The 13,187-nt window shown below is 54.0% G+C and overlaps 1 protein-coding gene across 1 annotated transcript; it reads left to right on the forward strand.

Annotated features, from left to right (window-relative positions):
• The first annotated feature begins 8,860 nt into the window (after positions 1–8,860).
• Positions 8,861–10,339, forward strand: LOC122756658 (histone-lysine N-methyltransferase SETD1B-like). The gene is made up of 2 exons (XM_044006875.1): positions 8,861–9,412; positions 9,608–10,339. The coding sequence occupies exons 1-2, from the start codon at positions 8,861–8,863 to the stop codon at positions 10,337–10,339; spliced, it is 1,284 nt and encodes a 427-aa protein (XP_043862810.1).
• Positions 10,340–13,187: the final 2,848 nt, after the last annotated feature.

Raw genomic sequence — 13,187 nt, forward strand, 5'->3', positions numbered from 1 at the left:
GTTCATACGGACGGACAGACAGACATGGCCAAATCGACTCGGCTATTGGTCCTGATCAAGAATATATATTCCTTATATGGTCGGAAACGCTTTTTTCTGCCTGTTACATACTTTTCAACGAATCTAGTATACCCTTTTACTCTACGAGTAACAGGTATAATGATATTCAGCCCCAATACCCAATGAAAAACCATTCGAAGCAATCTTAGTAGGCGGTAGCATTATAATAACCCACCATATAACAGCTAATTTGTTTAACATTTCCGACGTTCCCATTTAAATTTTTCTTACTTCCTACACTGAAATCTTTTAATGCTATTCTAGGAAACGATAGCCAGAAATATCCACAATTCTTTGCCAGGCCGAACGAAAATTTAACGTTTGTCACCAACGTCAAAGCGGATAGATAGACAAAATCGAACGAACCCGTCTTTTTAAAATTGTATCAGCAACGGCCAGCTGATGCATCATTTCCCACGGTCGTCGCTGGACGAAACGTCGTTGCATTAGCTTCATTTAAACTTGTCCGAAGGAGTTTCGGCATTCCAGTCTGGAACGTCGAGCCGAGCTAATCGATGAACATTGTAGACCTTCAAATAAAGAATCTTGAATATCGCAATAAAGAAAAAACCAACCGAACTAAAGCTTCGATTTATTTAAGAATATCGCAATAAAGAAAAAACCAACAGAACTAAAGCTTCGATTTATTTGAGAATGGAACATCTAATCATCATGCAATTTGCAACTAGGTAAAGTGTCGAGCCAAATGGATCGACTAAGGCGTGACCAACCGGGTCGCGCTAACTTACATATATGATTCAATTTAAAAAGGTGGAGTATATGCCAAACGTAGAAAGTTTGGCTTATGAATAGCTTTACTTTTAATAATTATTTTATTAATTATTTAAGCTTCAAATTGGCGAAGCTCTTGTTGTGATTTGATTCGGTTTGATTTCGGTTTAGTGTGCGTATATGTATATATCCAGTCTTAAAAAAAAATGGTGATCAAAAATGGTCTGTCAGTAATGTGTACAAACGAGATGGCAATAGAGAGGGCTGCATCACGCAATAAAAGAGATGGCCGCTCCAGCATGCATACTGCGCCATTGCAGGTTTTTTGTATGTATGTGTGTGTGTTGTTATGAATGCGTAAGAAAGGGACAGATTGTGAGTACTGGGAAGATCGTAATGGCGTAAAGAGCAGGGATGACTACGCCATTGCTTTTCAGCTGTTTTTTTTATCAATGCGTTAGAAAGGGACAGATTGTGAGTACTGGGAAGATCGTAATTGCATACAGAACAGTGATGCCCACGCCATTGCTTTTCAGCTCATTATACCCGTTACTCGTAGAGTAAAAGGGTATACTAGATTCGTTGAAAAGTATGTAACAGGCAGAAGGAAGCGTTTCCGACCATATAAAGTATATATATTCTTGATCAGCCGAGAAGAGCCGAGTCGATTTGACCATGTCCGTCTGTCCGTCTGTCCGTCCGTCCGTCTGTCCGTCTGTCCGTCTGTCCGTCTGTCCGTCTGTCCGTCTGTCTGTCCGTATGAACGTCGAGATCTCAGGAACTACGAAAGCTAGAAAGTTGAGATTAGGCATACAGACTCCAGGGACATAGACGCAGCGCAAGTTTGTCGAATCATGCTGCCACGCCCACTCTAACGCCCACAAACCGCACAAAACTGCCACGCCCACACTTTTGAAAAATGTTTAAATATTTTCTCATTTCTGTATTGGTCTTGTAAATTTCTATCGATTTGTTAAAAAACTTTTTGCCACGCCCACTCTAACGCCCACAAACCGCCCAAAGCTGCCACGCCCACAGTTTTGAAAAATGTTTTGATATTTTTTCATTTTTGTATCAGTTTTGTAAATTTCTATCGACTTGCAAGAAAACTTTTTGCCACGCCCACTCTAACGCCCACAAACCGCCAAAAACTGTCAGTGTTGAAGACTCTCCTTCGCACTTTCACTAGCTGAGTAACGGGTATCAGATAGTCGGGGAACTCGACTATAGCGTTCTTTCTTGTTTTGATTTATGATTATAAACTATATAGGTTTTGAATGCTTATGTTGGAATACTCCAATCCTATACAGAAATATCATTTCAGTTCACGCAGAAAAAAAATGACCACCCCCCCAATCGTGGCGGTGAACGATAACAACCTTGCCGAACGAAACGAACGAAACAACCTCGGCAGCTAAAAGACACAATGCCGTTTAAGGGTAATCCAGAAACCCTCTACACCTTCATAAGCAGGGTGAACTACGTAATTTGACTAACCAAACTAACGAAATGCGACAACAGAGGATTGTACTTGGAGCCATCGAAAGGAACTTGGATGGACACATAACACGACCGAACGTCGAGGATTGGCCTACCTTCAAAGCGAGACTAATAGCAGAATTCAAACCCCAAATACAGAACTACAAGCTACTGGAGAACTTCTGAGTGTAGCTGCTTGACTATCACTGAATATGTTTACGTGTGAGCTTTCCGGATTAAGTGCTTTAGGGCCTCCCTTATAGCAGCCACTTCAGCTTGGAAATCGCTGCAATGATCGGGGAGTCTGAACGAAATGCGTAGGCTGTTCGGAGTAAACTCCTCCTCCTACTCTGTTCTGTAGTTTTTACCCGTCTGTATAGAAGCATATAGCATTCTGGGGGCCTGGTGTTCGTGAGTTCCAATCGTCCCTCTCTGGGATGATTGTGTTGAAAGGTGTTTGTATGTACTCCGTTGGAGTGCAGTAGTCTGTCCTGGAGGGGACTATTTGCTAGTTCTGGGCTTGGGAGGTTGAGTATGGCATTTAGGGCTTCGTTTGGGGTGGTGCGTAAGCACTGCTGATGCAGAGTGCCGCAGCTCTTTGCATTTTTTTTTTTTTTTTTTTTTTTTTTTTTAACGCGCGAGTCCCACGGCCACACCTCCCGCCCAACCGACCGAGGGGCGCTGCCGTGTATCGTACGGCTCGAATCGCGGGAAGATAGACGCGATATAGAAGACAGTAAAGGACGAGGAAATATATGTATGCTAGTAGTAATATCTAAGAATTCGTTAAGTACGTTAGTATTGATCGCTTTAAAAACGGCAGAGAGTCAGAATTAGAGATAATAGGATAGAATCTATTATAGTCAGAACATAATACTCTGTAGGGATCATGCAACTCATAGTTAGATCTACAATGATTTAAAATTAGAGGTACGTAATTTCTAGTAAATCTACTTGGAACAGTGAAGTTTAGCCGACTAACCAAGTCGGGACTATCCACTTCACCACGAATAAGGTTAAAAATAAAGACTGTTCCAAGCATCGTGTGAGGAGTCTTAAAACTCCCCACAAATCCGGGTGTAGGAGATCGGCATAGCAACAGCGAAGACGGCTGGAATGCGAGAGGAGCGGTCAGGTCGAACGGTAAATAATGGACCTTGGACCCCGGCAAAGCGGAGAGACCGTGAATTAACGGTACCGCGCTGGACCTTGGACTTGAACCCGCCAAGGGCGTAGAGGTCATACGGTAACGGTGCGGACTTTGGACAGGCACAAAGAGGACGCACCGTGAACTAACGGGACATGTTTGGACCTTGTACCCGAGCGAGCCGTGTGCAAAACGGGAAATAACGGGATTCCCGCAGCCGATATAAGGGACGGCGCCGGCGCAGCTCGGGACAGTCAAGAAGAAGTACGCGAGAGCCTTACAGCCATACGGAAAGCGAAGAAGTACGCGAAGAGTCGATACCGAGTGACAGTGAAACGACGGGAACACAAGTGCGTCAAGCGGGCATCCAGAGTGGATCGCCGCACGTGAAGATCAGCGAAGGACGAGCGAACACAAGGACCTAGCGTGGTCAGAAAGGGACAGTGGAGTCAGTGGTCGCAACGGTGGTTCGGAGGGAAGCGCTAGCTTAACTCGTGGACGATACACCCTGCCCCATAACATCCTAAGCCCCGGTCGAGCCCGCAGGCTATCCTTCGGCGAGGACCTAGCGTAGTCAGAAAGGGACAGTGGAGTCAGTGGTCGCAACGGTGGTTCGGAGGGAAGCGCAAGCGTAACTCGTGGACGATACACCCTGCCTCATAACATCCTAAGCCCCGGTCGAGCCGCAGGCTATCCTTCGGCGAGGACCTAGCGTAGTCAGAAAGGGACAGTGGAGTCAGTGGTCGCAACGGTGGTTCGGAGGGGAGCACTAGCTTAACTCGTGGACGATACACCCTGCCCCATAACATCCTAAGCCCCAGGCGAGCCGGTACGGATCCCCGTCGGCAGCGACGCAGGCGTACGACGGAAGGACGACGAGGGAGCAACGACGTGCATCCAGCGGCGAGGATCACCGAATCCTGATCAACAAGTGACGATAAATAAAAGTGGTTGAATCTGAGAAGCTGTCTTCTTCTTGGTCGGGCAATCACACAAATCATAAATTTGGTGGGACGAACAAACAAAATCTCTGAGCTAGCCGTTGCATTTCGTAGCGAGCCGAAATAAGAAAAACAGTTCGTTACATCTGGCGCCCAACCGTGATTGTCCTGATCAAAAAGAACAGAGGAGAAGATGGGGAAATCGTGGCTATACAGCCTGAAGAGGGATGACTTTCCCGCAATAGCAAGCGCCCTAGGCATTAAGCTCGAAGGGTTGGTCGAGGATATGCGGAGGACGCTGTCCGAATTTATCCAGCAGACCACAGACGAGCCCGAAACAGTCGCCATACTCGAGGCGTTGGAGAGGGAGAAGACCGGCCCCGGAGATCAAAGTCACCGGTGTGGAAGGCCTGGTGGGGAGCCTCGATGTCCACAGCATGATGGAGGCCAGCGGGAGCAGACCCGAAAGGCAGGAAACCGGGAGTGAACGGCGGGAAAGCAGCCGCGAGAGAAGGGAGAGGCGGGAGCCCAGCCGCGATCGGCGAGACATCGCAAGGGTAGCCCCTCCGGATTACGCAAAGGTGGCGAAACAGGTGCGGGAGTGGAGCTTCCGGTACGACGGCCACGACAAGCCATTGGAGTTCCTGGAACAGGTGGAGTGGTCAGCAATGACGTACGGCCTGGATATCAACCAGATCCCACGAGCGATGCCGGAACTGCTGAAGGGCAGGGCCCTAAAGTGGTTCATCGCCAACAACAGGTTCTGGGAGACATGGGCAGAGTTCATCCATAGCTTCCAGGAATTCTTCCTGCCCAGAGGCTTCATGACGAAGTTGGCAGACCAGGTCAGGCAGAGGAAGCAGCGGCATGGCGAATGCTTCAAAGATTACATGGTGGACATGCAGACCCTAATGCGGCCCTTGGGGATGTCCCACAAAGAGATCCTGGAGAGGATAAGGGAGAACAGCACTCCGGCTCTACGGATGTTTGTCCGCCCATACGAGTGCCGAAACCTGGATGCTCTGATGGTCCTGGCCGACGAATTCGAGGAACTGGACTCCCAGAGGGAGCGGTTCGAATCAGAGCGGACCCAAAGAGCCCGCCACCAGCGGGATTTCCAAAGAGGGGAACAGCACACGGTGTGCAGAAGGTGCCAAGAGGAGCCCACAGGACCGTCGAGGCACGAGACGAACGGGCGAGGACCAGACCCGGCGCGGCGGGGGTTTGTGCTAAACCCAGCGCAAGCCTGCCATAGGTGCGGAAGCCAGGAGCACTGGATGCGGGAGTGTCGGAACCGACCGATAACATTTTGCTGGTCGTGCGGGCGAATCGGCCGGAAGACCGCAGAATGCTGCCCAAGATCGGGAAACGCCACGCGACCCCAGCCTCAGACGGGCAACCAGGGTTCGCAAGGTGCTGCCCCTCAAAATTAATGGGCAAGCTGAAGGCGGAAGAAAGACAACTGTCCGCCACAGTGCTCATAAACGGAATGGAAGTTAAGGCCACGATGGACACCGGAGCCACAGCAAGCTTTATTAGCGAAGAGTTGGCGGACAGGTTGCGGGCAGTGGGAGAGGTCGTAGCCACGAGAAGAGAGGTGCGGATGGCTGATGGACGGTTCGAGGAGGTCACATCGCTGCTCGAAGTAGACGTAGGACTGGGAGAGAGGACCGTAAGAATGCAACTGCTAATCCTCCACAACATCATCGACGCGCTAGTACTGGGATGGGATTTCCTAACGAAAGTTGGAGCCAGGATAGCATGCGCGGGTCTGAGCGCAACGATACCGGCGGGACAGCTGGTGCGAAGCAATGCGCGCGAGAAGCTGTCAGTGGCAGTAGTGGAAAGGACGACCGACTTTGCGGAGGAAGATATAGACGGCTTCCTGAAGGCAGAGCTAGCAGATTTGGGAAGAGTCCAAGGGACGTCAACGGTGGCGGTGCACAGAATCACGATGAAAGACGATCAACCGGTCAAACAGCGCTACTACCCGAAGAACCCGAAGATGCAGGTGGAGATCAGTTGGTGGAGATCGTTGGACCAGGTGATAGGACCAGAGATGATGCCACACGCATTTGCGTACCAGGACGACATAATTGTGATCGGACGGACACTACAAGAGCACAAGCGTAACCTGAAGGAGGTGTTCCGGAGGCTGAGGGCGGCAAACCTGAAAGTTAACGCAGATAAGTGCAAGTTCTTTCGAAAGGAGCTACAATACCTGGGCCACCGGGTGACGGATCAGGGCATCGGAACGGATCCGGAGAAGGTAGCGGCAATAGCTCAGCTAAAGCCCCCGGGAAACGTTAAGGAACTGCGACAGTATCTAGGAGTGGCGTCGTGGTACAGACGTTTTGTACCGGATTTTGCAACGTTGGTACAACCACTGAACGCACTCCTAAAGAAACAAGCAAAATGGGAATGGACTGACGCCCACCAAGAAGCATTCGAGGCCGTCAAAACTAGGTTGGTCGCCGACCCGATCCTGGCATGCCCCGACTTCACACGGACGTTCGTGCTACAGACGGACGCCAGCGACTACGGGCTGGGCGCTATCCTCACACAGCACTCCGAGCAAGGCGAGCGGATGATATCCTACTCCAGCAGATCGCTGAACGGAGCGGAGAAAAATTATTCTGCAATAGAGAAGGAATGTTTAGCAATAGTGTGGGCTGTCAGGAAATTAAGACCATACCTGGAGGGCTACCATTTCAAAGTGATAACGGATCACATGGCCCTGAAGTGGCTGAACAGCATCGAGAGTCCGTCCGGAAGGATCGCGAGATGGGCATTGGAGCTCCAACAATACGACTTCGAGATTTCGTACAGAAAGGGCCAGCTGAACATCGTCGCGGACGCCCTATCGAGGCAGCCGCTGCAGGAAACGAGCCGCAGGATAACGGAAGAAGGGCAACCGGACGAACAGCAGGAGTGCAAGTGGATAGATGGGATGCGGAGGAAGATGAAGCAGGAGCCCCAAAAGTACCCGGACTACCTGGAAGAGGCCGGCCAATTGTATAGGCACATTCCGCACCGGGCAGGACACGAGGATGTGGTGTCATGGAAGCTGTGTGTACCAACCAGGGAGAGACAGCGCGTCATGGCCGAGAACCACGACATGCCGACGGCGGGACACCTGGGAAGTCGGAAGACTATGGCGAGGGTGGCAGCCAGGTACCACTGGCCAGGAATGCACCGAGACGTCAGGAAATACGTAAGGAACTGCGAGAGCTGCATGAAATACAAGCCCAACCAACTGCAAGCAGCCGGGAAAATGCTGACACAGGTGCCGGAAGAACCGTGGGCCACCGTATGTGCGGACTTTGTGGGCCCATTGCCGAGGTCAAAGCACGGCAATTCGATGCTGCTGGTCCTGGTGGACAGGTTCTCCAAGTAGACCGAGATCGTTCCGATGCGTAGGGCGACCACCGAGACGCTGCGAAAGGCCGTGCGAGAGCGGATAGTGGCCAGGTACGGAGTGCCAAAGGTCATGATCACGGACAACGGAGTCCAGTTCACGAGCAGGGCATTCAAGAGGTTTTTGGAGGAGCTGGGTGTAAAACACCAGCTCACGGCTCCATACACTCCACAAGAAAACCCGACCGAAAGGGCCAACAGGACCGTGAAGACGATGATCGCGCAGTTCACGGGGGCCGATCAGAGGACATGGGACGAGAACTGGCCAGAGCTGCAGTTGGCGGTGAACACGAGCGTGGCAGAAACCACTGGATACTCGCCGGCATTTATAACGCAGGGAAGAGAACCGAGGCTGCCGAATGCGTTGTTCGACGAACAGACGGCCGGAACGGGCAGGTGTCCACAGACGCCGGCGGAAAACGCGGGAAAACTGAAGGAGATCTTCGAACTGGTGCGGAGGAACATGGAAAAGGCAGCGCAGGATCAGGCGCGCCACTATAATCTCCGGAGGAGGCCGTGGAAACCCAAGGTGGGCGAAACTGTGTGGGCCAAGGAGCACCACCTATCAAAAGCAGCTGAGGGCTTCGCGGCAAAACTGGCACCGAAGTTCGACGGGCCGTTCAAAATAAAGAAATTCACGTCGCCGGTGATTTGTATTTTGGAACACGCCACAACGAAGAAGACAAAAACGGCTCATATTAGCGATTTGAAGCCGGGAAGCGCGGGCGCCGGCGGGCCAGAGGATAACGAGAGCGACACACCACAATAAAACCCTTTCGCGAAGAAGGGGGGAAGACGATACAGGGTATCGAGAAGTCGGAAGTCGCAGTTAATCACTCACACACACACACACACAAAAGGCCCGTTGGAGCGCGAGAGCGGGACAGGGAGGGTACACAGCCGGAAAACCGTTAACGGCTAACGCACACAATTGCGAATTCCGTAGGAGGCAGGTGCACGGAGGAGAATCCCGTTACCGGTACAGGCCCCGCGGAATAACGGCGGAAAGGAGTAAATCGAAAACCGAGGTTTCGTCGCGGCGGAAAAAGCTAGAGGCTTTCTTTTAAGATCAAGTCGGCACAAGATGAGCAGCAACGCGGAGAACAACCGGGAGGTGAGGGTGACCGGCACCGGGGAACAGCCCGGAGCGATATGGAGGGCGGACTCCGAGTCCTACCTCCAGCTTCTGGCGTCACCCTTGGTGTCGCGATCCCCATCCCCGGTCCAGGAGGACACGGAGGAGGTGCCCGACACGGAGCTGTCGGAGGACGAGGCGATGGAGGCGAATCACGAAGAGCCCGTGGATTGCGTGTCCCTCTCCTCAGAGAGCGAGGAGGACGACGGGGGTGAGACCGTCACCCCGGTGGTATCCTCGGAGGAGGACGAAGGAGGCCGGAGAGCGAAGGCGAGGATGGCCTACCGCAGCGTGCGGCGGGCGACACAGGGCCACGGTCGGATTCGGCTGGGAGAGGCGATGCCGTCGAAGGACCCGCGGGAGGTGCGCGAGTTCGCGGAGGCACGGATCGCCACGCTGCGGCGGTTCGAGCGGATGGTGGTGGAGCGGAAGGCAGCCGCCGCCAAGGCCGCGTGGGAAAAACGCCTGTCGGAGTGGCAAGAGGAGGAGGAGGCATTGTGGGTGCCCCACGCACCGTCGTTGCCACCACGGCAGCCGCCGTTGCCACCGACACCACCGCCGCCGTCGCAGCCGCCACCGCCACCAACAACGCAGCAGCAGCAGGAGCAGCCGCAGCCGCCGACGCCGGAGCCGCAGCACCCGGAGATGCCGCAGCCACCGACGCCGCAGCCACAGCCGCCACCGGCGCAGTCACAGCCGCCACCGCCGCCACCGGCGCAGTCACAGCCACCGACGCAGCAGCAGCCGCCGACACCGGAGCCGCAGCACCCGGGGATGCCGCAGCCACCGACGCCGCAACCGCAGCCGCCGTTGCCGCCGACGCCGCCACCGGCGCAGCCGCAGCCGACGCCGCCACCCCAGGATGAGGAGGGGCCCCGGTGCGAGCGGCAGCAGTCCTGGGAAGTGGACCAGGCGCACGTCGCGCAGACGCTGCGCACGATCGGCCTGGGCGGCCGCCGGTGGCACCAGCAAACGGTGACCTGGACATGGCCCGCACCGCCGGAGGACACGCCGGAGGCCCGCGTGTGGGAGGAGGTGGGCGCGGTCGGATGGAGGCCGGTGGAGAAGCGGGCGCGCGACCCGCAAGTTCGCGCACGGGTAGAGGTCGGAGACGCGGGAGAGAACCCGGAGAAGGGTCCGTGGGTGTGGCCCGTACCACCACCACCGAAGCTCGCGCGGCAGGAGTCGTGCCCCGAGGCAAGACCGCCACCGCAGCGACCATGCCTCCGCAGGCAGCAGTCGCTGGGCGGGAAGCCATGGAAGGAGCTCGAGCGCGCGGAGTGGCCACCCAGAGTGGTCGAGGAGGCCGAGGCCCAGGCGAGAAGAAGCCACAAGGACCGCTGGGCCAAGCTGTTCGTGCTGGACGGCCAGCGGTTCCGGCTGAAGGTGCGTCGCGGCGGGGCCATTCAGGTGTACGTACCCCAATAAACGAAACAAAAACGACATAATGAGAGTTGTGGGTCAGGGGAGGGTAAGGGCACTTTGTTGCTCACAGTAAAAAAATAGGTGCGAGTCATCTGCAGCAGCCAACAGGCACGCGGGCCAGCAATCGGACGCGGGGCCAGGCACGCGGGCCAGCAATCGGACGCGGGGCCAGGCACGCGGGCCAGCAATCGGACGCGGGGCCAGGCACGCGGGCCGGCAAATCGACGCGAGGCTGCCGCAGGCGCGGAGACGGCATGCTGGCCTCCAAGGCGCTTGGGTCCAGGGGCAGCCGCCCGGAGCATGGAGGGGCGATCATCGGGGTCCCTGCCAAAGGGCCTCCAGGGCGCCTGTGTCCAGGGCCAGCAACCCTGGAGCATCAAGGGCCATCATATCGTGTGGGAGGAGCTAAAACAAAAAAGGAGAGGATGAGTAAATATGGCGGTTTTTACAATAAATTCCGTAAACTTACCTCCATTGAGCTGCAACTCCGAAATCCACGTGCTTGGAGAAAATCGGGATGGGGGCGCTACGATAATAGCGGTCGATCGATAGTGAGATCGATAGGGAACAAAAATACTGGATATTAAATTGATTTTCAACACGCTGTCACACTATTGACAGCAATCGGCACGACATCGGAACATCGGAACAGGAAGTGGCAACGCCGGTCGCCAATATCGATAACTCGATCGCGCAATCAGCGATGGGACAACATCGGTAGGAGTCGGAGGTGGCAACGCCGGTCGCCAACATCGATAAGTCGATCATGGTGAGTATCGGTGGAGTTGCCAGGGATGCGAAGCGACGAAGAGGCGGCAAATTTAAATGCGGAGCTGGTGACAAGAAGCAGACGGCAACAGGTACAGGAGGCTGGAGAAGGGCGCAAAGATCAAGATGCCGAGTCGAGACGTCGAACGACAGGGTCTACTAGGCTGAGGCTGCCGGGCTGAGATCAAGGAGGCGCAGTCGACGTGAGGAGAATGGAACGGTGAGGATCAAGAGGCCACGTCGAGATGCTCGAATACGCTGAGACGTAAGGCTGCGATCAGGAAGGCGCAAGGAGGTTCAAGATGCCAAGTCAAGACGCTGAACGACGGGGTCTAATAAGCTGCGACTGCCAGGCTGAGAACAAAGGGCGCAGGGTCGACGAGAGGTGATTGAGGAAGTTGCCCATGCAAGGAGACACCGAAGCAGAGGACCGCCGGAAGCAGCATTCTTTTGAAATCTTCCGAAGAAAGGGGGAGATGTGAGGAGTCTTAAAACTCCCCACAAATCCGGGTGTAGGAGATCGGCATAGCAACAGCGAAGACGGCTGGAATGCGAGAGGAGCCAAGGGCGGTCAGGTCGAACGGTAAATAATGGACCTTGGACCCCGGCAAAGTGGAGAGACCGTGAATTAACGGTACCGCGCTGGACCTTGGACTCGAACCCGCCAAGGGCGTAGAGGTCATACGGTAACGGTGCGGACTTTGGACAGGCACAAAGAGGACGCACCGTGAACTAACGGGACATGTTTGGACCTTGTACCCGAGCGAGCCGTGTGCAAAACGGGAAATAACGGGATTCCCGCAGCCGATATAAGGGACGGCGCCGGCGCAGCTCGGGACAGTCAAGAAGAAGTACGCGAGAGCCTTACAGCCATACGGAAAGCGAAGAAGTACGCGAAGAGTCGATACCGAGTGACAGTGAAACGACGGGAACACAAGTGCGTCAAGCGGGCATCCAGAGTGGATCGCCGCACGTGAAGATCAGCGAAGGACGAGCGAACACAAGGACCTAGCGTGGTCAGAAAGGGACAGTGGAGTCAGTGGTCGCAACGGTGGTTCGGAGGGAAGCGCTAGCTTAACTCGTGGACGATACACCCTGCCCCATAACATCCTAAGCCCCGGTCGAGCCCGCAGGCTATCCTTCGGCGAGGACCTAGCGTAGTCAGAAAGGGACAGTGGAGTCAGTGGTCGCAACGGTGGTTCGGAGGGAAGCGCAAGCTTAACTCGTGGACGATACACCCTGCCTCATAACATCCTAAGCCCCGGTCGAGCCGCAGGCTATCCTTCGGCGAGGACCTAGCGTAGTCAGAAAGGGACAGTGGAGTCAGTGGTCGCAACGGTGGTTCGGAGGGGAGCACTAGCTTAACTCGTGGACGATACACCCTGCCCCATAACATCCTAAGCCCCAGGCGAGCCGGTACGGATCCCCGTCGGCAGCGACGCAGGCGTACGACGGAAGGACGACGAGGGAGCAACGACGTGCATCCAGCGGCGAGGATCACCGAATCCTGGTCAACAAGTGACGATAAATAAAAGTGGTTGAATCTGAGAAGCTGTCTTCTTCTTGGTCGGGCAATCACACAAATCATAAATTTGGTGGGACGAACAAACAAAATCTCTGAGCTAGCCGTTGCATTTCGTAGCGAGCCGAAATAAGAAAAACAGTTCGTTACAATCGTTCTACGGTTAGCTAAGGAAGGTAAGTTAATTAACATTAATCTATTCGAATAAGGAGGTAATCTACGGTTTGCATCCCAATTAAGGCGCCGTAAGGCAAAAAGTAAGAAGTTCTTTTGAACCGATTCAATGCGGTCCGAGTAAACTTCATATTGTGGACTCCAAACAGGTGATCCATACTCGAGGATCGGACGGACTAGAGAAATAAATAATGTTTTGGTCAAGTAAGGATCATCAAATTCCTTTGACCACCGTTTTATAAAACCAAGCACACCCCTGGCCTTATTGACAATAGACGAAATATGGTCTGAAAATTTAAGTTTAGGGTCCAGAAGAACACCAAGATCATCAACATGTGTTATTCTGTCCAAAGAGCAGCCACTTAAAGTGTAAGTTGCGTGCATTGA

This window comes from Drosophila santomea, unplaced genomic scaffold (genome assembly GCF_016746245.2).
Source record: "Drosophila santomea strain STO CAGO 1482 unplaced genomic scaffold, Prin_Dsan_1.1 Segkk9_quiver_pilon_scaf, whole genome shotgun sequence".
In the NCBI taxonomy this organism is placed as follows: Eukaryota; Metazoa; Arthropoda; class Insecta; order Diptera; family Drosophilidae; genus Drosophila; species Drosophila santomea.